The sequence below is a fragment of the Helicoverpa zea genome, chromosome 14, assembly GCF_022581195.2.
Source record: "Helicoverpa zea isolate HzStark_Cry1AcR chromosome 14, ilHelZeax1.1, whole genome shotgun sequence".
Classification (NCBI taxonomy): Eukaryota; Metazoa; Arthropoda; class Insecta; order Lepidoptera; family Noctuidae; genus Helicoverpa; species Helicoverpa zea.
The window spans coordinates 7,719,149-7,745,548 of record NC_061465.1 but is presented as its reverse complement, the minus strand read 5'-3'; the positions used below and the strand labels follow the sequence as shown (position 1 = coordinate 7,745,548).

Below are 26,400 nucleotides of genomic sequence, written 5' to 3'. Positions count from 1 at the left end.
GTCTGTCAATGTCCAATTGACACTAGTGACAGCAAATTGACATTGTTGTTGAAATAGAATTTGGTTTTCTTGAATGTTTCCCTTTGATTTATTTTTTTGTATAAACAAATATAACAGATAACCCAATATATATAGGACAGCATGGCAGATAAAAAGAAGAAAATATTCACTTCGAAGGTAAGCACAAACTAGTACAAAAAAGTTTCCCATTGTTCATAAACTCAACCAAAACAAACCTCTAAACTCTTTTCTATGAAAACATTTTTCAGGAATCTGCAACTCCTAGAAGACCAGTCATTTTGAAATCAGATCGTGAAACGGTTAAAGATCAGACCAAAGACAAGCCGGAAAAAGAAAAGCAGCCCACTATAATACTGAAGACTAGAGAACAGAGTGCTCCCAAAGAGGAACGACCCCAGAGTCCAAGGACTATTAAAAATTCTACATCTGACGATTGCCCACATCCATGCAAGATTGCTCAAAATGAAAACAAAGAGAAGAAAAATATAGGTAAAATTTAACCTCATTATAACCTAAATCTTCAGTATATATTATTATTTTGTTTGTTTGGTTAAACCATAAGCCAAAAAAAGGTTGGTAAGCTACAATATCTGCGGGTAACACAGTAAATTTTTTATCCATATACTGGGAAGTAGTTTTCGTGTTTGCCATGAGTGGATACAATGGGAAACAAATCATCATCCTCCGAGCCTTTTTCCCAACTATGTTGGGGTTGGCTTCCAGTCTAACCGGATGTAGCTGAATACCAGTGCTTTATAAGGAGCGACTGCCCTATCTGACCACCTCAACCCAGTTACCTAGGCAACCCAATACCATGGGAAACAAATAGGACTATGATAAAAAAATTATTAAAAAACCTCAGAATCTATCTCTTGTTTTAACAGAATATTATTTTTCACAATTTCAGAACAAAAGCCGAGTCCTCCACTGAAGTTTATGTCTGAACCTGTGAAGCTTCTGGATGAGAACCTGGAACTCAACACCAGTGCTTTGGAGTTCCTACATGACTCCAGCACTAATTATTTAGTAGTTGGCATTATAGGTATGTGAATATAGCACACAAAATCAATACCTTTCATAATCAAGTAATGATGCAACTGGGTTATATCCAAAATATTAAATAAGGCAGTTTCCAAAGCTCCATCTGAGATCTGTAAACTCATCATGCACCATTTTTTTTTTTATTTATTAAAAAGGTACATTCTTTTTCAGGCCCACAAAACCTTCATTGATCACTTCATATATATTTTACAGTTGCTGTTTTTATTAAAAAAAAAAATTATCCTAAATACTCAGAGCTGCATTTTTATGAAAACAGACAATATTTATTGCTAGTTTGGTGCAACTTGAGGCTTTCATTTCTTTCTTTTCCATTTTTAGAGAATAACTATACTATAATAACTTAAATTTAACTTTAACATTGCAGGCACTCAAGGTGTTGGCAAGTCCATGATAATGAACCTGATTGCTACCAATGTTCATGATCAGAATCTCTGTACACAAATATTGAATTCTCATGAAATACTGGCAGACAGTCCATTTGATAGTAATGATGTAGCCCCACTAGAGAATCAGTTAGAAGCCCTGGATTTCGCTGGAGTCCCTGAGACAAGACAGGATAAAAGTGAGAATCTGTTCAAATTCAAAATGCAAGATATTGAACAGATTGAGAGAGGTGTCCATTGCACTAAAGGTAATTTGAGACTACATATTTGTAATTTCAATGCATATTCATTTTTTAAGGTTCCTTTGGATAATTTTCTCATCCTCATTAGCCTAATACACGATTTCACTATTAGATAAAGGCTCTCCCAACAAGTTATGCTACAAGCTACAACATATGCCTATAATATAAGAAGTATTTAGCTATTTTCCACTTTGATATTATTGCCTTAGTTAAGAAACCAGGAGTAAATAATATTTTAATCTCCTAGTGAGAAATTCCATATACCAAATAACCAAATGTATATGTACCAAATAACCAATCTCAATCAGAAATGTGTTTAACTTGGTTACTGGTACTAAGGCTGGTACTTTTTTAGGACTATGTTTTATAATAAGGTAGGTAACGTTTAACTGTTCCCTGTAAATTTAATCTTGTTCAGTACTCAAATACATTTTTTTTACTAAATGTTTATCAAGCAAATCCCCAATCACACATTATCACATATTAATAAACAATTTCAGGTGTTGACATGTACATAACAAATGACAGAGTCATCCTACTAGACTGCCAAGCTCTGTGGTCGCCCTCACTCATTGAAGAGTCCAACACGACAATAACAGCCAGAAGTGCCAATGTGGTCACCGTAGACTGTTTGCAAATAGCGTCGTATCTGATGGCTATATGTCATGTCCTCATTGCTGTGCAGGACTGGTTTACTGATTATAATTTTTTGAGGTAATTTATTTTCATAGTCTGTTAGTAACTTTTTACAATTTCTACTAGAAGCTAATATTAACTGTCCATCATCATGTACAATGACTACATTATGCATCTACTATTAAGAGAGAATAGAAGACCTTTTCCCAGCTGAGGGACGGTAGAAACAAAAAAAAACTTGTAATATTATCATAGTAGTTTATTTAATTGAAGCTTATTTATCCATTATTGCATTGATAATTGATATTTTTTTGGCATGTAAAAAATATATTAACTTTTCAGAGAAACGCCTTTATTTCCTTACTTTCAGCAATATCTCATTATTTACCACTATATCCTAATTCATCAGGTACATTCAGGCAGCTGAAATGCTAAAACCCTCCCTATCAGCATCGAACACGGTTCCCGCCAACCAAGAAGGTTCAGAATCTACCGGCGGTGGAGAAAGTCATCCCCACTTACTGTTGCTACATAACCGCTGTCAGCTCGAAGACTTCCTTCCTGAATCTTTGAATATCATGCAAGAGCTTTACAGGTAAGATTTTCAAACTATTATAAGACGGTATAAAAAATACTTGGTTAAGTTTATTTGCTTACAACCCTAACTGGCTTATTACATTAGGTAGGTAGTACCACAGATTATATAATAGTTACTACGTAACAGATAAATCACTTCATACAAAAAAGTCCATACCTACTGTTATAAGCACCTACAAGTTCCCCAACTACCTACAAATTCCTAGCTGAGTTATAAAATGAATCTTAAAAGCTCGAGCGCTTGATTGTTATTCCAATGCGATAGCGCACAGTTCAGTGACCGCAACCGTGCCGTGGCCGTGCTTAGGGTTGCTTCTAACAATTTATTAATATTTAAGAAGGAAAACAAAGTTATGCTTATTTTAAGATAGCCTTTTTTAAAACTGAGTTTTTAAAGAAAAAGTAATATCAAGAATATTTTTCTTTAGTTAACTATTGTATTGCCTACTAAAATGGAGTATGGGTAGGTACATATTACTAAATATTACCTAATACGTAAGCATAGGTAAGTGCTTAAGTAAAGCTTTCGTCAAAATCAAAGGCGGTTTCCAACTATTTTTTGAGCACAAGTGCCATACCCTATATGGTACAACTCCGTCGAGTGTTGATACATAACTAAAATTGGCGACACGCGTAATGTTCCGAGTCGTCATTAAGTTGGACCAGAACTATACCTACTTACACTCGAGATGTGTTTTGAGCTACAAAACTCACAATACAGTTCATATAACTAAGTAGGTATCTAAAGTAAAATAAGTACCTAATGATCTCTGTTGTTAAAATCATAAAGTAGATAAATATTAATTTATTTAAAAAAAAATAGAATTACTAGATAAGTTCATACATATAAAATGTTTCTAAATCTTACAATAGTCGCATATAAACCAACACAACTCAAAATAATCCATCAGTTTGTGAGGTAGCTTAAAGAACCTAATAAAAACCAACAGCATAACATGCCACGAAATAAAAATAATAATATTAGAGCGCGCGCGGCGCGTGTGACTGTTGAAAGCCCTGAGCCGCGTGAGGCTACCGGTAACCCAGCGAGCGGTAGGCATTTATCGCGCGCAAGTACGTCGAGTGACAGAGGCCTGGTAGTACCCTTGCATTTATATCCTGCTAGGAATAACACTGAAGAAGGTTTTGGTTCAACGTAAATGTAGCATTGTTAGCTTCAAACTGTAGTATTTACTCCAACACATTTGTGACTATTGTACATATAAATGAAATATGGAAAATAGAATTTAACAAAATTACAATGTAATGAGGTAAAATAACCTTTCAAACATGGCGCTTCATTTTACTATCAAATATTACAAAAGGGTTACAAAGGATTAATTCAAGCTACCTGGCAACAAAAGTCTGGCTTTTATAATAATATTTTCTAGGGAGCACATAAAAGTTGAATTACGTAGGTGGTAACGAGGTTAATTAGGTAACTAGCACAACTGCTACATCGATCAGGCAGAAAAAAAGCCAAATACCAATGTATTATCAAAAAATATCCAAATTCAATTGTATATAGCTTATATCGTCAATAACAAGTCGAGCAAAAAATACTCAATCATATACCATTTGCCCCGCTAATAAGGGAAGGTGCCCTTCTTCACTCCCAAAAATCTGACCAATAAGAACTAATGACTGAGTTTATCATACCATCAATTCATTCAATTTCAGAAAAGCATTTCAAAAATCGAATCTGCAACTCAACTCGGGAATGTACATGTACAGCGACACGAACAAGAATGGCTTGAATGTGGACAGTGTTTGCAACGGTTACAGCATAGACAAGTGTGGGACGCCTATCAACCTCTTTCTACTGCCGGAAATATACAGCGACTTTGGTAAGTTCGAGGACGCTATGCCAAGGCCACTTCATTCAGTTCCCGTGCTCATTTGTCTTTGCTAAGGTTACGTCGTTAAAAGTTTTAGCATAAATCACTGTTGCGACTAACTTTTTGTAAAGGAATTAGTTTTCTTTTAATGTCTGTTTAATGTTTTGGTAATTTGTTGTGATTTATTATGGCAGATCAATTTAGATTCGTTTATAAAGTTCAGTTCCCGCATTTCATTTCATTCGCTCCCTGAGATAACTTAGGTCAACCAATTTAAAGTTTCTGGCCTCCCTCAGAATTCAGTCTTCCCCATTAGCGTATATCCGGATATCGTTTAAATATTTTCACTTTAAATTTAGTTTCAGGCCTTATGAAGGCTACAAAGTATATAGATTATCGTCTTATCTAATCCCCGAATAAATAAAGCAATGACTAATAGCAGCATTCATTGTAATATTTTATCATATCATCGTTACTTCGCAGAGAATCGGGATATATACCGCGGTCATCCAGGTTTCGAGCAACTTGCAAAACGCCTACGTTGGATGATCTTGGGAGTCAACAGACATCAAATCACGAATGTACCAAACCTCTCGGAAAAGGGGTGGTTCCACTACTGCAGCAAAGCCTGGGAAACAATAAGAAAGTGCACTTTCTTCATGGAATACGAAAGATTTTTACCGTGAACACTACGGACCTGACGTAAGAGGATTATTTCCATATCAGGGCTGATACCACGCAGGTGTCGCGCAGCTGTTATGATAACGAATCGAAAAACAATTATCGTTTTAAATATTTAATTCCAAACAGCTGACTAAAATAATTTAATGTACATTCTGTTATTGGTTATTGGACCCAATAAACGTTAATCATAAGGTGCATTTTCACTTTCACTGATAAACGCTGTCTATAAGCGGTTTACGCCTCTGCTCAGGTGGTTTGTAAGCGTGTTGATAGACGCTCGCCAACCGCCAGTGTTCGGGGTAGCCGGTCGCGTTCGCGTCACGCCAGATACTGAACGGAGGTGCTAAGGTCGGAATTGTATACGATTTCTTGCTGTATGGATGACGCATCTTAGGCATTTTCACTCCTTTAGAGTCAGTAGAACCTGTCACGCTCTGTACTGAGTTAGGGTTACCAGCTTTAAACGCAAACTTATAATCTTCCTTCTGTTTCGTGTCATGGGATAATTTAGCGCCATTACAAGACACGCAATTTTTGTGTTTAATATTTAGTTGATCGCTGTCTTTCGTTGAACGTCGCGAAAACTGCTGTGACTCATTTGGCGAGCTGTGATGCAATTTACCTTGCGCCAGTGGAGTCTTCTCGTACGACTCTAAACTATTACGATTGCGATTAACGTCATAACCAGCGTTGTTATTATTCTTATTTTTGGCGTTCCATGCATCCTTTATAGGTTGCAGTTTTTCTGGCCTTGTGTCGCCCCGACTAGACTTACGACTCATTTCACTCGGAGTACCGCATCCGTGGATTCCGTCACATTCTGGCTTCTTTCCTGACTGACCTGAACTCTTCCTGCTAGATGACGCCGATCTGGAGCCTCTTTCATTAGCAGTGGCATGTTGAGGACAATATTGAACATCACATGATTCTCTTCGTCTTTCTTTTGCCATATCCTTCTCAAAATATGGCACCGGGTGATGGCCTATGTCACCTACCACACGATTCTGATTAAAAATGGGATTGGTATGACCAATATTTATACCTTCATGTTCTTCCTTTGGTGTATGCACCATAGTGAAGACCGCTGGTGCTTTCGACCCGTTGGAGCCGTCTATATGCTTTGGTGGCCTTGGTTCCCTTTTGGGGTCTTCTGGCCTAAAATCCCAACATATTGCTAGATCCATGAGAGACATTTGTTTTGCATATTGTCCTCCTAAATCCGGTGCAGATGTTGATGGCCTTTGGCTTTCTCCTTTATCACCATCAGGCTTCTTAGGGTCGCTTGTCTTGGGCCTATGAACACGCATCTTAGTGCAACACGTAGGGCCAGATGCGCCGTATCCTTTCCACCCGATAGCGTACGGTTTAACAATGATATCAGAATCACGATGTTCCGCAACTTTCGTTAAATTTCGGTATCCTAAAGTATCAGGTAACGGCTGATGCTCCAGATTTCCGACGTGCATTTTCCTCGCAAACTGAAAGTTCTGTGCGACGTTAACATGGGGCAGTTTAGGAGTCCCACTTGTTTTAACGTCTCTCATATTATTCTGTTCTTCAACAAGATCATTTTTCTTCGCGTTTTCAGCTACTTTCCGCCAAAATTTGTCAACCTCTTCCTCTTGAGGTCCGTGTATTTGTTCAACAGCATCTTTGACTAGAGCTTCATGGCTATCGTGCCTCTTGTCCGGATCAGTCAGTGAACCAGGAACGTAAGGTCCGCGCCCATCGGACTGTATTGGTTCTTTTTTAATATTCAATTCTAACGGATCGTCGTCTTTGTCTGTGACTTTATTTTCTTGATCTTTATTGTCTTCAGTATTATTTCGTGTTTTATCAGCTTTAGTTTTAGATTCCTTATTTGTACAGACATGTAAAAATTTAGAAGAATTTCAAATTTCGCATAATTATTTAAAAATACATTAAATAAGTAATCAAAATTATAAACAGACAATCAAATATGCAACTAAACTGTGCCTCATTCAAGAAATCTTTGAATTCTTTTCTTTTTGTGCTTGTGAAACGGGCATTTGCGTGGCTGAAATAAAATAAAACAAAAGAAAATTAACAATATGATACGAAATTGTTACGGTGAGAATGAAGTTTTTGATTAGAAGTGTTAATCGTTGTATCCTTTTCAGTGTTTAATTCTAGATTTGAATAGTGCGCAAAAAAAATAAGCCATCACTTATCAATCAACTTCTAGAAGTCCATAGTTGATTTCCCCAAAGAAAGGTTTTCAATTTAAATAAGTAGGTAAGTCCGTATAAAAGTTAGTGGATATTCGTAAATATCTTCAAGACAGTAACGTAACAACAGTAATGAAATAAAAATATAAACTACAAGCAACTGTGTACGGCTATCACCAACACTGACCTACTTCGGAATGCAAAACTTTCAAAGAAACGTATGTAAGGGTGACGTCGATTCACTACCACGCTACCACAAACAAACAAGAGCACATTTCGCGCCAACCGTCCCTCAATCGAAACTCGCGTGTAACCTTATTCACTCACTTCGAACGTCTGTGCGTCGTCGTCTTCGTGCAACTCAAGCTTGCTTGGCTCCTTTTTAAGTTTGCCGCGTTTCTCGGCGCGCAGGCGCGCTGCTGCTGCAGCCTTCGGCCTTTGAACGCGAAGATTCAACCAGTCTGGAAATCTCCCATTCGGTGGCTCCTTTGCTAACTCCTCCGCTGAAAAGAGACAACGAACCACTCGATAAAACTGCATACATTCGAAGAACGGCTTTCCATAAAACGGCATCGTTCTGATAATGATTTTGACCTACACAAAATATGGCAGGATTCGCGTGCAGACACATTAATAGGTCATCGATTTTAACAAAAATCCTTATTTATGTGGCCATTGAGCAAATCGATAAGTAGCGAAATATTCAAAATCGGTCTCTTAACTACTGCGTAACACGATACTTTTGGGAAGTAGGAAGTGTTTTGCGTGTATGTTGACAAATAAATGACGAAGCTTTATGTCTTTTGCCAAGGTCGAACAATAATGATATGATTCATCAAAGTATCCTAAACGAACTTTTATTAGTGCCGTAAGGCGCATTTACGTACCAACTTTTCTTGTTATTTTCCTTGGTAGTTCCCAGGTGCCAGTATAATGGCCAAAACATCGCGAGGTGCCTCTCGGAGCCCCAGGCAAAAAATGCCCGTTGATATCGCATATGGGTTTCGGATCTGGCCGCATTTCTAACGGTCTTGCTCTTGTTGGCGCCCATCGTGGGACCTGCCAGTTACCCAAGCGCTTCGGTGTCGATTCGCTGTTAAACTGTTGAAAAGATAATAGTGTTATTACTATGTAAAAATTTCATTACTCCGGTACCTTAACCCTGAATGTAAATATCGTCCTCTTACATACAAATACATGACTGTGTTGAATTGTTAAAAACAATGATGATTATTCGAGGACGGCCGGCACGTGTCTGTGGTAATACGCACGTGTCCCTCAGACATCAAAATTAAAAAGTAATCATTCCCCCACAAAATTTAATACCATGATTGCGTTGCAACTTGGCGACATATCGTCTCTACGAATTAAAGGAAGGTTCCTTCTCCATTAACTATTTTTGTCGTAGATCACTTTGAAAATAATTTATGAATTAACTTGGGAATAACACTTTCGACTTCTTCGAATCGAGAATTAGATCAATCAGATCAACTGCTGATTTTAGCAAAGTATAATTTAAAAAATTCAACAATATAAAAAAAATTCAATAGTGCCTAGTCGAGAGATCTTCAAAAAAAACCCATAAAGTATAACAATAGCACTGCACCCGTCACCCATTGATCAGGTGTCAACTCGCCCCCCGTAAAGCGGGGCGTTATAATCATCATCCCCTCAACAAAGGGTTGCAAATTGTTATTTACCCCATACATCACGCGCCCATTTGACTAAATTATAAAATGCCCGCAATAATTTAGAATTATCTTGTCAAATATTGTAAGGCGACAAACTTGTGTAACTATAGAAGCGAGTCATCCAATCAATGCAAGTAAATGATTACAAATAAGTTCTGTTATTTCGTTACCATTGATAAAAAGACACGATATAAAAGAAATCACAAAACCAACTGCGTTTGTAATCGTAATTTGTTATTAGCATGCAAAAAGCTTTTTGCTATGACAAAACAAGGTCAAAACGTATTCCGATAAAAACGCAGTTGTTAAAAGATATAAAAAATCAATAATACGAGTTGAAATAAACAGAGTAAGGTCTTGTTTTACAACCCCACCCAATGTGCGCTTAAATACCCGTAAGTACCTGTAACTCACGCACACGGGGTAAACATAACCAAGTTTTATGAAAACAATGCCAGAGACATACCTAAACAATATGAGGATTGTGTGTATCAGCCATACGTATCATTATTTACCGAATAACAGGAACGTAAGTAAGTATCACAATTATGCCTAGAACCCAACTTTGTCATTGCACAGACCTTTTTTTTTCCGACGTCAAAAATCATCAAATGACCCCTCCCGCTGTGGGTTAGCAGCGGTGAGGGAGTGTCAGACTCTTACTGAAAACCGTCGTGTTCCGTCCTAGGCCTTTTATGTACCAGGGCCGCGGTATCTCTTTCGAACAACCCGCAGCCCCAGCAGGCCTTGGCCCTGCTGGGGCCCGCTGGGGTTGCTGACATCTCTTTGAGGAGCGCGTGGAACAACGCGCGCCGTCGACACGGGTCTGTCGTCTAAGCAGACAGAGGGACGATGAGCCACCCGAACTCACCGCCCACAGACCCACGCCTACGGTGGCCGGGAGTCATCACGCGACACCCGGCGCCCATGGTGTCTACCTGGTCCAGCGCGGCGGCCGGGATGAGAGGTGCGTATACCTACCAATATAAAAACTTTTCTTCTACATACTCATACAAAATTGAATCGCGTGGTAAACGAAATAAACTGACAATACATGCAGAATAGCCTTGCACTTAAGTGGAAGTTTCAACAAATAGGAAAATAACATAGGTGTTATTGAAGATTTGCATGTCTATTTTAGCTGCACGGCTAAAATATGGACACTTCTGTTCCACGTGCAACTTGGAAATAAAATGTGGAACAAGGTTTTTTCTATCAACTGACATATCATCGTTGGCATCTCATGTCGTCAGTTTCTCTTCCTGTAGTGCTTGAATATTTATTCTCAATATAAGTCTCCATCCCAATTAAAATTAAACCCCTTCAGTGTTGTTAATCTGGTACTACCGACTGACTAATCTCCTCGACTGACCATTTAGCATTATAATTTCAGTCCATTTACGACTTGTAGCCAACAATAGCAATTACCAGAACTCATACATTTATGAACCTCCCAAGAAATAAACGGTACCGGTTGGCAACATTTGCAGGCAATTGTAACAGATTGACTTATAGCGTGTTGCGTAAATGACATCAATTTGTCTGCACGTCCCTGAACTTGTTCATTTGTCACGGTCTTCAGTCACCCACATTTAAATAGCTCGGCTTCGAAGCTTCAAACCGCAAGTTACGTAAGAGAAAGGGTTGCTTCTACGATCGGATTTTTGCACCATCATCGTCAGCTAAATATAGAACCCTATTGGCTAAAAGTGAACCTAATTTGCGTATGTTCTTTTTGTTAGACGAATTTAGTTGCGTGCATGTATAACTACTTCAAGGCGATCGTAAATAACTACGTCAAAATGTGTTCTACATGTTTTGCATGTGAACGTTATTAGAAAATTGCTGACATTGTTAAATAATAGGTACGCTGTACTACTACCTACGTACGGCTACGTACATGTAGTTTTTTTTTAATATAGGTACCAAATACTTTCGAAATACCATTTCTATAAAATACTAAACATTAAATAAACATTAACAACTTTCGCAAGGGTTCATTCTCCACAATACATCACAACGAAATGAGTATTTACTATGGTGGTTGGTGGTTATTTTGTCAGACTAAACAGATAAAAATTAATAGATAGCTACTAGTTTAAGTTATTCATATTTTAGGTTTTATTGAACCTAAACTAAACGCTAAAATTGCATGCCTTAAAGTATTTTTCATTAATTATTATGATCAGCAATAAACGGATTGAATCTGCTAGTTTATGTTTTGTGATACCGAGATTTTGAACTTCATGGTACCTACCTAGCTTAGGCATAGTATCGCACCCTGTGTTTTTTTTTTTTTAATAAAAGATGTAAGTAGGTATTGCCGATGCAGCTCTTGGTGAATTTCCTTAACTCCCATCCAAGCAATACACATATAAGTTGACTTATTTACATTGAGGAAAGTGAGCAATTTAACTTCGTTACGTGGAATTCTCCCAAACATAAACAAATATGTAAATTGTCAAGTTATGGCAAAAGTATAAAACCCATTTCACGACAGGCTCATTTTTTCAGGCCCCGTCGATATTTCCGTTCGCGAAAACATGGTGACTTTGATAGATGTCTTGTACCTACAGATACAGCCGACTATTTTAAGTTGTAAAACTTAAGGTCGATTGTAAAACATCTTCGGTTTGAGTCACGACACGACCGACATCGGCTTCCGGCAAGAATCACGCACTCGATAACTCTCGTCAAGTTAACGAACGTGATATAGGCACATCACTATAGTATGGAAATCGGGAAATTCCAATTAGCTGCTAACGAAGGCATGATTTGTGAATGGCGTTTGGTTGGAGTCCCAATGGGACTCGGTTCTAACACCTTTAATGGGACTGTCCCATTAAAGGTGTTTAAAGAAGAGGTGAGCATCTACTTACGAGTAGTTTGTGGTTCGCTAACATTTCCACAGACCTGACTTAATTGCACATTTTGATAGGTGAACTCACTCGATTTAACGCAAACATGCCTACATAAGAATATTGAATTGATATTATTGTATTTTTGTGTATAAAAAACTGGCAGTTTATTGAACAACCTATTGAACGCTTAAACTGCAAGTCACAGTTGACTCCTACTACTGACACACAATAGCAAGTGGAACTATAGAATAAAAACACCATTTGTTTCCTTATAATCTCCAGAATTACAAATACATATTTCTATCAAAACAACAATACATAAAAACAATTTATCTCAAAAACACGAGAGCTATTAACTAAAGACTACCAGCACGATGTGTCAAACACGGATTATAACGTTGCACACAATGCTGTAAAAATTGTCATTCAGTTGCAAATAAAAAATCACCCCTCTATCCAATGATCCATTATAACCAGTAAAATACAAGCAAAATTGAACCTTATGTTATTGCAAAATAGGAGTTATAATTGGATGGTGGTGATGTGGCTAAGGATGTTTACGATGTAATTGGATGTATCTAACTGGGATTAAAGGAATTACAATTTGTAAGTAAGTAAAAAATGTCCGTGTTGCACCAGCCTAGGGGGAAGTAAAGCAAGCTGCAGGTGCAGTGGTGTTAGATTTTATGGGATTAACAGCAATGGATCTACTGGACACGATGATTTGTGGGATAAATACAATAAATGCTTAGTTGGAATCATTACCGAAAGTTAGTTCCTAGATGGGCATTGATAAAAGCCTGGTCAGAAACAATAAGGATCGTCAAACCAAGAATACGGCTGATCCTAATCACTCTGGTCCTAAGCACAAGTGTCGAATATAAGAGTCTCCTGCCGAAGTCCCCTAGTGGGGACAATATAGACCCGGAGCGAGAATATTTTAAGTGAATATGTAGGTAATGTAATTACAGGTATGATCGTGAAATGAGGTCTATGTCAGGAAAAAGAAGATTACGATTAACCAATCAATCAGATTTTATTATACCAGGATACCAGTGATTAAAGGTTCTGAAGGTATATATCGAATTAACCGATACTATGTTATCGACATGAGACTTAGCAACTAAGCTTATCAATTAGAAACCAGTATAGTATCTTATCTTAATATAACACAGGTGATAGAAGATTATATATTTTAATCCCCTAGAATATTTTCTTATCAAAGAAAATTAAAATATTCTATGAAACATATTTTAGAAGTAAAATAAAGTAATTAGCCACTTACTTGACCACTATCGAAGTTGAAGGCCATTGTCGTAGAAACTTAACACTTTTTATGATTGCAAAGAATTCAAAAACTGATTGTAAAATATCACAGACGTCTTGAGCACTTTTTAGATGTCAGAATTGAATTTATTTGTCATGATAGCTGAAGCATAGAGTAAAATGGTGAAAGGAGGTTGTTGTTTGCCGGAAAATGGGAAAGTCTATTGGCCTAACTGCGTGGTCGTTATGGCGACGGGCTTTCCACGTGTGTACAATTCACGGCGCGTAGGTTGCTTTCAAAGGTTCATTGCCTTCCCTGAATAGAAAATTCTTGCATGCACCCAGTATGTTTGGCTTTTACAGCACGGGCGCAGTAAAAGCCAAACAACGCTATGATAATCAGCCGTCCTTTTTATGCCATTATTTTGTTTTTAATCAATGTTGCACGCGTTATTTTCTGTATACCTACGATTATTACTTTGATGTAATTCACCTTTATACGATAGATTACTATGTGTCGTGTCTTACTTTAATAATAACATTATTATGCTAAATGGTACCCGGCTGGCCTAATGGGTTAATTGGTACCTACACAGTCGATTAAATGTTTTCAAGTCAATCATTTATAAGAAAACACTAACGCTGGATTTATGAACTTTTGCTGAAACTCGGAAGAGAACAAAATACACATACGTACATCGAATTAGGAGTACCTAAGTTGACTTACCTAAGTTGACTAAGTTGAATCTCTTGTCTAGCCATCACCAGCTTGGCGGCCAAGATAATTAAATACTATCGGTTTTCTATGATTAGATACCTAGCCTATTCGAACTTTGTTATCAATTAGGGTCTCCATTACGTATCTAGAAGATGATAAGCAAGAATATTTCCGTGCCCCATTTCATAGTGTCACGACCACCAGATAACTTACACCCAGATTTGTACCTAATTGCAACTTCATAATCGCGGAAAACAAAAAAATATTGCTTTATTTACATCGCGTGTTCCGTTACGAAGTCGCAATAAAGAAAATTAGCGTTTGCCGTGACCTTCGTGAAATATGTTGTCATCGTATTGTATTTGTTATGTATAACTGTTTATTATAGTATTAATACAGAATTGCGAACTGACATTAGACCGAGGATGTCGCAGAGCGGTACATGTTTCTTTGCATAAATTATATCACGTTGTAATCGAGTAAATCAATTTCTGGGCGGTAAAATGGAAATGAGTAGCCATTTAAATTCAGATAACAGACGTTTTGAATTTCGATTTTATTGCCAACTACTACAGTCGTAAAATGGATGTACCTAAGATCCTGAAACAGGATAGTCGCTGTTCTTGAAATGTAGTATCTCTAATGTGGGTTGCTTTACTTTCGGTTTTTTCAAAGATAGGTAAACAAATAAACGACAAAAAATGCCCTGGTTACTGGGTTGTAGAGATCTATATATTTTTCTAAACATAGTTCAGACAGCCAGCAGAAATGTTGACAAATGAAGAGCCTAGAGTTGGGCAACTTGTATGGAAACACAAATTGAAAATATGAACATAAGTACATATTCAGGTACAGACCATTCAGGAAACATTCAGTGTCAAGCATTGGCAGTTTTTTTTTTTTTCCGACGTTAAAAATCATCAAATGACCCCTCCCGCTGTGGGTTAGCAGCGGTGAGGGAGTGTCAGACTCTTACTGACTAAAAACCGTCGTGTTCCGTCATAGGCCTTTTATGTACCAGGGCCGCGGTATCTCTTTCGAACAACCCGCAGCCCCGGCAGGCCTTGGCCCTGCTGGGCCCCGCTGGGGAGCATTGGCAGTCAAGTCTGACAATAGCGATGCAGACTGGAAGATTGTAAAGTTTCACCATTATTTTTTTCAAATTCAATGTTCAGCCAATATTCTGACTATAAGACTAATTAGTTACCTACTAGATTTTTTATACAGAGGAAGGTACATAGTTAACCGCTTGATCAGCCTGCTCACTGAAATGTACGCCTATCGGACGCGCTGATAATATTTTTTATCTAGTCATATAATGAAATGGGACAACATTAAATTTTTTGCCTTTGGCTTAGAGCAGTCTGAGCAATATCGAGTGATGTTCTATGCCTGAAAGCACATAGGTACCCAAGGATTTTTTTTTGCAGATTCACATAACAATTACATTGCTCTGCTTTACTACTATAACCATGATTGATAAGTTCTCACACAATTTGAATCAATCGATCAGCATTACAGTTAAATTGCAGCTTACACGTGCTTCTGTAGATAAGATTGCAAAATTATGCGTGATGTTTGTTCATTAAAGGAATATATTATTTTTGAGTCAGTGTTAGTCAAACAGGGAATGAATCATCCTTGTATTAAGTACCTGAGAATGATAAAAATTATCTATGCTATCCTTTATCGGATGAATTTATTGACTACTATCTCTAGAAGGTTCTATACCCAACACAAAGTAAGCATAGATGAATACGCTACATACGTTAAAGTACGTCAAAATACAAGAGAAAAATTACTTTGTACTTGATACATAATAATTTTTAATTTTGCTCCTGTCTTCTAATGTCAAATTGTAACCAAAAATAAAAAAGATCATCTATTTAGGCATTATCTTTTAAACTTTTAAACTAACCAACGAATTTGAGTTTCGTTCTTCTTTTCTCCAAAAAAAAATACGTTAGTAAGTAGAATAAGGTTTCGTGTGGCAATATTGGCATCTTCAGGCGCCATGTAACTGGGCGGAAAATTGAAATTATTGCCAACAAAAATAGCTACCCATGATTTATTGCTGTATTGCTGAAAGTAATTTTCCTATCAAAACAATACCTCGGCGTTCTGGTATTGTAGCTCAGCTATGTAAGTAATAAACCACAATAGGCCTGAAATTCAGGGTACCTAATGTGATTTATCGTTATGATTAGAAAAGCTTTGTAGGCTTTATATATTATATGTATTGTACAGGCTGTAGGTACACCAATATACAAGCTGTTGATTTGCATCCGTGCCATAGTCAAGGACGTAATTATGCTAATGATTCTCGACCCAAATCAACAAAAAAATTGGTACGTAATTTTTTTTTTTTTTTCGGAATTCCGTTAATGTCATCTAGCCGTATTTAAACTTGGTGCGTGTGTTACTGGCCTTAAAACCGTGCAGTGCCCTCACACAAACGCAAACACAAAGCATACACAACGATTATTCATAAATTTCATTCATAAAATTGGATTACTTCTGAAATACTACGACATTGCAATGACAAAAAAAGCAGTGCATATTAGCTATTTCCCGTCTACTGTAATTCCAATCGATTATTTACGTATTTTATGTCCTCCTGAAGATGGCACAAATGCAAATCAACACCTTGTATAGAGTGTAAAGATAAGAACCATTACTAAAACACCGTCATCATCAATCAGTCGTCTGTCTCACATATGATGACGGAAAAAATATATTTTTCCAAAACAAGGTTGTCTGGTTATGGTCCCTGAATTCAGCAACTCAGTCTAGCAAAACAGACGGATAATATAACTTGAATATTGAGAAAGCTTGGCGAAACATTTTTGGGTGTTTGGGTACAATCCATTTGGTCGTCAATTACCCGGGAACACCTGTGTCCCGGGATGGCCGGGATCGATAGGCGGAGTCGGCCGGGATTGGCGCGTCTCTACGCTGGGCGGGGACGGTGACATACGGATGCTGCGGGCGGATGAATCTGCACTGAAGAATATGGCATTTTTTCTCTAGTTCTCGGAAGATGTTTTAATCTTATTGAAAGTCTAACGGCCAGTTTCTTCATCAAAAGTTAAAGTTAAAGTAATGTCTAAAGTAAAAGTAACGGTCAAATACGTTTTTTCAAGGCTAAAGTGACAGCAAAACTAATAGAAAAATTGAATTTGACCGTTACTTTTACTTTAGACATTACTTTGACTTTTACTTTGGCTTTAACTTTTGATGAAGAAACTGGCTGTATAGGAATAGGACAATTTAGTATAAAAAAAAAATAGAGTGTAAAGATCTTTCAAAACATTGACGTTTGCTTTTTCTTAAACTTTTGTGACGTCAAAATAATATACAGGTTTAAAGAATGACTTAACATTCTCTAATTATGTAGCAAGAGCCAATCAATGAGGTTAAACAAACCTTGAAAATTAGTTTTAATCGCCTAATCGGTCATTAAGATTCGTTATCACTTTTGGTCGTCATCGGCGCCAATCAAGATAGATAATTAATTAAAAAATAAAACACTGAAAGTTTTCATGTTTCAAATCCCAGTTTTATCACCTTCCATCTGAATAACCGTCAACTTAGACCAGGTAAACGAGTCCTGGCTTACCTTGAGGCGACTGACCCCCATCAACTTTCATGGAAAATTAGCTGGTTATGCAGATAGAAGAGTATGGAAGAAGAAAACATGCTGCGCCGACCCCAAATAAAATTGGGATAAGGGCAGGAGGATGACCTACTTTGTATTATCATAGGCACAGTAAGACATCGGTAGATACCTATATGCTTACTTGCTTCTATAGATATATTATTTTTACATTCAATCCGTTGCTTTTTTTTTCTTTTTTTTTTGGTTGTGTTGAGTATAAGAAACAGAAATATTTTACACGTTTGTCAATAATATTCTCCCAATGATCCTAAAATATCCGAATTATGATACTTAATTACTTGTATGTGAGTGTAAATAGGCGCCGCCCTCTCCGAGAGGGTTGGTCCATCCCCTTTCAAAGAGGATAAAAAGCTGAGGGATGCTGCGGTCCTCACTAGTTTGTATCACAGTGAGATGCAGTGCAGTGGTAACAATTTTGACACTTCTTAATATTTCTTAAGGAAAAAAAGATTCCGAAAAATTTAGAATCTTCTCCTTTTTGGGAAGTCAGTTAAAAATACCACAACGTTAAAGTGATAATTTCCTTGTGATTGCTAGCAAGTATCGAAAACCATGTTATAAAGGATTATTTTTATCGGTTCAAATAAAACGTGAGTAATGTTTATTAACCTATTATTGTTAGGTAATTGTTATAAGGATCTCATTTTACCCGTCTGCGCCAGGAGGGCCATGTTCTTCACGTGTAGCTACTAGGTATTTAGTTTAGATACATTTTTGAAGAGTTCCATAACAAAATAATTGGAGACAACTTCTTTCTATATGTTTTATGTTTGTTGTTGTTTAAAAAAATAACAAGCCGGAACACCTTAATATTTCTCACGCTATTATTTAATTCAGGTAATTTCTTTCATACTTACACATTCTGAACGAAGAACCCTTGAAGTAAATTCTGTAAAAATACCTTCACGCGGTCAAATCAAATATTAGAAGAAAAATGTGTCTCCCTTGAGATAACGTTAACAGTTTATACTATAATTATTTATTGACGAAAACTTTGAACGATATTTGTTCATGAAAGTGAGACCATAACCACTAAAATATATTGAGCATGTGGTCAGATAAAGAGGAAGAGGTCGACTAAGGAAACAATGAATGTATGAACACGGAAATAATTTTACTTGCGAGATTACGTTATATTATTATAGGGAAGTAGGGAAATTATAAGATAAAGGCATGCTGTCAAATACCTAAAAAATGGGACACGACAAGAGAATAATTGACATTCCATCAAAAAGCTTTGAGCTAAACTGTTGGGTCCATTTCGTACATAGGTATATATCGTATAATAGTCAACCCTCAGTTAGTACAAATTGGTATAATTCGAACTTTGCTATTGCACGAGTTTGCTAAGATATTTTTCTTTTAGTCTCGAGATGCGATCCTAGCATTCTCTGCACAAATATTTGTGCGCAACCCCCGAAGGCACGTATGTTTTGATTCCCGATAAAATCCAATTGACTAGCCGCAAGGGTAGAGTGCTTGAGATAAATAATACAACACTCGTCCACACCTTGCACTAAGCGAGCTCTTTAGGGGATAATAAATCCGTATTTATTCTTTTTATATCGCCCCAACCCTTCTGGAAATCGAATCATGTTCGCTAACCGTATCGAATCGATTCGTTTGATGGCGTTCTCGCTTGTTACTGAAGATTCCGCTTTAGTATTCGATTTAGTTGTGTTAATTGGTGTTAAATAACGTTGAATGAGATGAAAACATCGTTCTATATAGAAACCCTGATACGAGATTTCGTCTTATTTTTATGGGGGGAAATTATTTATTTACTACTAGCTTCTGCCTGCGGTTTCACCCGCATCCCGTGGGGACAACTTCCCGTACCGGGATAAAAAGTAGCCTATAGCCTTCCTCGATAAAATGGGCTATCTAACACTGAAAGAAATTTTCAAATCGGACCAGTAGTTCCTGAGATTAGCGCGTTCAAACAAACAAACAAACTCTTCAGCTTTATAATATTAGTATAGATTTGAGCTTTCTAACACTTACCTAATTGATCCATTATGAAAAAAAAAGCTTCATTTTACCCATTGTATGGTCCTTTAAGTACAATTACGACCTAATGTATCATGATTCTGAGTAAATAAACTTTAGGAGAGACAGGTCTTTAAAGCTTCGTCTAAGTAGATATATCATAGGTTTTACTAATCTCGGAATAATATCTTAGACTGACCATGAAGAGTTGGTTAGAGGCCAGCGGCATGGAAGATGGCTCCCTGTCCTGCATGCTGGCGGAACCACGAGAAGCCTTACTGCCAATTACCAGCAGAGAAAACTTGACTCCAAGGAAACGGTGAGTAAATTTGATCCTGTTGTGTGGTTGATTCTTCTGTGTATTGTGAAGGTAGCTAGCCCAAAATGGGTGTGTCTAATGAATGAATACTATACCATTTTGTTCAACTACAAACTCGCCCTGTTTGTCGTAGGTACTATTTATTGGACTTCCTTTATAAATTAACTAGCTTTCGCCCGCGGTTTCACCCGCGTCCCGTAGCCGGATGGTGACAAAAACTATCCTAAAACCTTCTCCCGGGTCTAAGTTACCTCCCCTCTAATTTTCAGCCAAATCGGTCAAGCCGTTTGAAAGTGGGTTTAATTTTTATATATACACCGTGACTTTTTAGTCGTCTTACAACGGCAGCCCACTTCATGTATCCAATGACTAGTAAACGTTCCTATAAAAAAAAAATATTTATGAGATTTGAATAATTTAAAAATAAAAATTAATTCATTATTATGATGCATGACGTAGATATTATGATCATGTTGTGAGCGCTGCCCGAATCTTGTATCAATGGAGCGCGGCGCGTTGGGAAGGTACCTACTTTCTACCGTTTGATACGTAAACATTTTTTTTCAGTATTTTTCTTTGCACCTATTATCTTGATTAAGAAAGGCTATAAAATTAATTATCGTGTCTAGTGGTATTTTATGTCGGATAGATTGAGTGGACCACCTTTGTAAGACGACTAAAAAGTCACGGTGTATAGATGTGTATTATCTTTAGATAGCATCCCTGTGTATGAAACTCAATAATCATTATTTAATGAACATCAGAAGAAAGCATGAAAAAAAAACATGAAAGCCACTGAAACAGTCAGAATCAGTTGCTCATTTATTTTTTGTAATTTGCTTTTTCTTGTTCAATATTACCATTTACCATTGGATTACGAATGCGTGCCGCTCACAACCAACGTAAAGAAATCAAAGTAGATTTGATAATGCAGCCATCCATCAAATCTAACAAGCATTTTATTCTGTTATTAAGCTTTGCATACTAGGTTATGCAGGTATTCTACTTTCTTCAGTTTACCTCAGATTTTAGACAGTTTGCATAATCATTCACCTACTTACCTTAGAACTTGGCACAAAGTTCTACATCAGATTATTTAACCTTTGTACCTTCTAAAAGTAGGTAAAGTAATCGCAATCAAAGGTACCTAATGATAATATCTAGGTAGATAAGTTTTATCGAGCAATATTAACTACATTTATAAATAACTACAACAGCTCATCTCTGAATCATGACTCATTTAATGAATGGCATAAAAGTAACAGCTATTTGTGTTTCTAGGGACAGAACATTAGAGCCTTGCGCTATATCCGAAGAGGCTTACCTTTCAAGTGGGGCTGGTTCTCCTTGCGCTGGTCTTTCCCGCGAAGAGAGACGTAGAAGACGCCGGGCCACTCTCAAGTACAGAACGGCCCATGCCACTAGAGAAAGGATCAGAGTCGAAGCATTTAACGCCGCCTTCGCCGCCCTTAGGAGACTCCTACCAACCTTGCCACCGGACAAAAAACTTTCGAAAATCGAAATTCTCCGATTAGCCATTTGTTATATAGCTTATCTGAATCACGTGTTGGATGCGTAAGTATTGTACTATTGATAAAGGCAAATACCTCATTTATTAGATATCGTTTTTTATCGCCATATTGTAATTGTCTCTAGCCTGTTCCATACAGGCTTAGTAGCTCTTTGCTTGAAAATGTGTGAATGTATTTTGACTTTATTTGTTAAACGAAGAAAAAGTAATGAATCAATCTCAAGGCAATATGTAATGTTGATATCGAAAAACGAATACCTTTTTTGCTCAAGGGGTCTTTATGTACCAAGATATTTGTGATGTGCGTTTCTATTTTAATACTAGATCTTATGTTGCAACATTTATCTTGCATTATCGTTATCGTCTCTATCTAGTCAGTGTCTTCCTAATCTTGTTTAAGTAGAAGCTATTTTTAGGTTTTGTAAATATAGGAAAATAATAAAAACATTAATGTTAAGAGTATTTATTTACAACTTATAATTCTAATATTATTACATAAAGAGTTGATAATTCCTATGTCATATCAATAAATGTATTCATAAATTAAGTGTCTTTTAATTTCTACACTATGTTACATTGACATTTCAAGATCTAGTAATTTTTAAAAGTCTCCATTATTTTCGTTTTAAACTGTCCAGATAGCACAATAGGACTGGGAAGAATATCATTCCGTGTAAAAATCCTAGAACTACTAAACTGAGGAACATTCTAAAGAAGAACACTTCGATTATTTCCGTATATGAAAATGCTAGTACTACGATAGGAATATTAGTAAAGGTTATACCAGTAATGATGGTCGCACCTACTTTTTGAATGGCTTCTTCTACCTTTTCCCTACCGTGACGCTGACTCGTCGAATAAGCATATGCAATATGACTGCAGAACTCCACAGATATACCAATAGACACAATCAGATTAACGTTAGAGACAGCGTTAAGGGGTATGTTCCAGATGTACATCACACCCATCATATTCAAAACCACCATGATGGTATTAAGCAGTACAGCGAACGTAGTCAATATGTTAAACCCAGAAGCTATTAGATTGAAGAATAAAGCTCCGATAAGGCAGTATCCAATAGACGAGAAGGTATCCGACCACATTGTCAAATATTGCTCGAAAAATACATAAAACAAAGAATATGGAAAAACTTCTACATCGACACCAGTATTGGCTTTAATTGCAGCAGATATATTTGAAGCGATCCTATAACCGTAATCAACAGCTGTTATATAGTCATTCGATGTACTTAAAGGGGAATGGTATGCCATGAAATTAGTGTCATAGACAGTTGCACGACCTTCAGCATCGAGTACATAATTTACAGCACTCGAATAACTCGCTAACCCAGCTTTGTTGCATACTTCAGTCGGTGGATCCCGCAAGAAGAACGGTATATACGTCTCGAAGGCATCAACATGAGGTCTCAAAAAGCCATTTGCGTAGTCTGACCTCGGAATCTCGCAAAACGCACACTCCTGTGCACTAGAACTACTCTCACAAAATCCACCGTCAGTAGAATTGTATTTGCAACAACCTCCATATAAACTTGACCAATCTATGAAATCATCTAACCAAGAGTTGGAACTTTTAGCTATGTAAGTAATATTACTATGCTGGGCAGCCAAAAATATTTGGGTCGTCAGCGAATCACTGTTACACAATTGACCACCGCAGATAGTATTCTGATGAATAGGGTTAGTGAAGTCTAAACCACCTTTGACAACGAAATACACTGGCGGGCCCATACGAATTAAATTAGCTACAGCTAGCAAATACTCGTACACATACGAATCCTTTGGAAGTGCTAATTCTTGGTCTAATCCTATCTCAAGCTCAGGAATCAACATTACGCTTATTGACACCATCGCCAAGAAAATAATGACTACTACAACTTTTACGCGAAAGCCTAATAAATATTTAGAATAGGGCTCCATCAACCTTTGAGTAACTCCTTTGTAAGGAGTTTCTGAGTGTAAAGGATTTTCGTCATCTAATACTTTTTTCTGAATACAACAGAACAAGTCCAGCCTATTTGATGACGCCCGTTTGTAATCAATGGACAATAAAGCGACAACTGTAGTTATTTGGAATACAAAAAGAAATGATAAGGAAACGGAAGCAAATATCGCAAAGGTAACAACAGCAGGGAAATTAGCAATACTACCGATCGCAAAACATGTTATTTGTGTAACTGAGGATACAAACATAGAGGGACCCACTTGACGCAACATTTTTTCAAAGACAAATTTTCTCTTTTTCTCAAAAGTGAAATCCTCTTTGTAATCATCATATGATTTCAAATTGCCTTGAACATCGTGAAGTGTGTTTACCATAAGGAACACATTGTCTATACCAATGGAAAGAACAAAAAATGGTATAACATTAATAGCAAGAAGTGTTAAGGTAACACTGGCAAATCCTAAAGCACCCATTGCACACACAATGGCCAAGATAACAACCACAATACTGCCTATAGCAACCATAATTTTACTGTCAATAAACCAAGTTTTCAAAGATCGAATGTTTCCCAGCGATAATGTTACGTAAATAAACATAAGAATGTAACTGATAACAATAGGGACTGCCTCTGCAACAGAAACTCTTTGGATCTCATCTTCAATAGATCTCTCTGTAGAAAAAGCAACATGGACAAAATCTTGTTTCCAGTTATCGCGGTAATCATGTAAAATTTCGATAAATTTTAATTCCCATTCTAATACAGGTTGTAAGTCTTCTTCCAAAAGGAAATTAGCAATTGGAAAATTAATCAAAAGGGTATTAGCGCTCAAAATATTACCAGGTTCGAAACCTCCAAAAGCAAGATCGGGTTCAGCGCCACCACCCCACGATGCCAAACAATCAAAACTGTAATGATTGTTAATACAATTTTGGATGTTAGTAAGATATGTATTAGGATTTATGTCATTTCTATCTCCTGACAAATAAGAACTAGCAGACATAGAAACACACTGATCAAGCCTCTTTTCTTCACCTCGCTGACGAAGCGGAGCATAACAAACGTCCTCCAACTTAACACCGCCATCCTCCCTACCTATATTTATAATAACATCTTCAAGTTTAACTAATTCTTCTAATGCTTCTATTCTGAAGGCGGATCCATAAGATACATTATTTGCTTCAAAACCGTCTAGATCAATTCTCAAGAAAGCCTGCGCTGGGCGATAAAATGGACCAAATCTCTCGTTGAAATAATTCAAATGTTGGCGACTTCGAGATTCTGGTGCTGACCAAAGTTCTATAGGATTAGACGTCAAATTTAAATATGCTAAACCAAAAATCATACCAAAAGTAACCCAGGATGTTAACATTATAACAAGAACTGGATTGCTCGCCGAAAATCCTCCGATTTTTGCAAACATCGATTGGAATATTCTGGTGGTTTTATTTGGGCCCGTCCCACTTTCTTTGGAGTCTGCTGATTTATTCTGTTTTGTACGTTCTTTATATGCTAATACCATAAATATGAAAACACTGATTACAAAGAAAACTACACCTACTGAAAATCCATAACAATTAACAGCCAAAACAGTACAAATATCAGGAACAACTGGTTCAGTACCAACTGGACAAGTGCTTACACAGTCTACACAACTGCACGGGAGGTCATCGCCGAAAGTTTCATTACAAGGCAGTGCTTCCACATTCATGGATTCCTCTGTATTAGGCCACATATGAAAATTGACTTGCACTGGTGCTAGAGGATTGACTGAAGTGTCGCCAGTGAACCCGAACCAAGCTTCTGCATCGCAAACTACTGCATTACCACACATCATGTTTATAGCTGGCATTCCCGTCTGAGGCACGAGGACACCGGAGCAGGACGCGTGGGCATCCAACATAAACTTTTCATAAACTCTGAAGTTTATTACATCGACATGTACCGTGCCGTCTGGAGCCGTCGTGTTAGTCGCGTTCAGGAATCGTGACTGGTCTGCCGCGCAGTTCATTTCGCAAATTTGCCTTGCAAAGTTCCTGTAGCATGTTGGACATCGGCCGAGAACACCCTCGGCGAGAGTTAAACTTTCTGCTGTCTTGATTACTTGATCGGCTGTGCAGCAAGTTAGAATCTGATCATCTGGTAATCTATTGCCTTCATCATCGACAACAAATGTCGGGCAGATGGAACTGAAAATCTCTACTACTTCTCTTGCTTTTTCTTCAGTTAATCCGTCGATTAATGGTTGTGCTTCCATATCTACATGACATGGTTTGGCCATGCCGTTCACCTCGTAGCACTCGCCACGCACGACGCATCTTGCGTTAGCACTGCACCACAGAGTCAGAAAACATAAAATTGTTGTGAGATACTTCATTTTGACGGATTCACTGAGATATTATAGAAACACTTAATTTAAAAACACATTGTTATTTTAGTCAGACTGGCATCGCCAGTCACGTCGGCGATATAAATGAACGAAATTTGACTGCGTAAATTAATCTATCTGCTTAGTGTTCCGATACCTTATCGAAAATTAACGCAGGTGTAAGATAATAGTGTCAATGATTACAACAATGTAGAAGTTTTTGGAAACTTTATTATGAAGGCGGCAATAAAATGAAACGAGTAGGTACACAGGTGCAGTGGGATCAGCCCTCGGCCCCGTCCCTCCTCCCTAAGTCTCAGGGGAGGGCCGCTTGTCCCCCGGTTCACACCACAGCTGCTTCTCGAC

General features: G+C 37.4%; 4 protein-coding genes across 4 annotated transcripts; 2 read left to right on the top strand and 2 right to left on the bottom strand.

The window, feature by feature from the left end:
* Positions 1-9: 9 nt before the first annotated feature.
* LOC124636183 (nonsense-mediated mRNA decay factor SMG9-like) lies at positions 10-5,658 on the top strand. The gene is made up of 8 exons (XM_047172125.1): positions 10-177; positions 270-510; positions 929-1,063; positions 1,448-1,714; positions 2,209-2,422; positions 2,754-2,939; positions 4,622-4,788; positions 5,263-5,658. The coding sequence occupies exons 1-8, from the start codon at positions 142-144 to the stop codon at positions 5,463-5,465; spliced, it is 1,449 nt and encodes a 482-aa protein (XP_047028081.1). The 5' UTR covers positions 10-141; the 3' UTR covers positions 5,466-5,658.
* LOC124636185 lies at positions 5,560-13,843 on the bottom strand. Its single transcript, XM_047172128.1, has 4 exons — positions 13,490-13,843; positions 8,540-8,753; positions 7,980-8,155; positions 5,560-7,319 (listed from the first exon to the last, which is right to left on the bottom strand). The coding sequence occupies exons 1-4, from the start codon at positions 13,514-13,516 to the stop codon at positions 5,670-5,672; spliced, it is 2,067 nt and encodes a 688-aa protein (XP_047028084.1). The 5' UTR covers positions 13,517-13,843; the 3' UTR covers positions 5,560-5,669.
* A 6,003-nt stretch (positions 13,844-19,846) lies between these two features.
* On the top strand, positions 19,847-22,483 carry LOC124636351 (helix-loop-helix protein 1). Its single transcript, XM_047172417.1, has 2 exons — positions 19,847-20,175; positions 21,457-22,483. Exons 1-2 carry the CDS (start codon positions 20,057-20,059, stop codon positions 21,752-21,754), a joined length of 417 nt encoding a protein of 138 aa, XP_047028373.1. The 5' UTR covers positions 19,847-20,056; the 3' UTR covers positions 21,755-22,483.
* On the bottom strand, positions 22,154-26,143 carry LOC124636350 (NPC intracellular cholesterol transporter 1 homolog 1b-like). Its single transcript, XM_047172416.1, has one exon. It carries the CDS (start codon positions 26,041-26,043, stop codon positions 22,321-22,323), a length of 3,723 nt encoding a protein of 1,240 aa, XP_047028372.1. The 5' UTR covers positions 26,044-26,143; the 3' UTR covers positions 22,154-22,320.
* Positions 26,144-26,400: the final 257 nt, after the last annotated feature.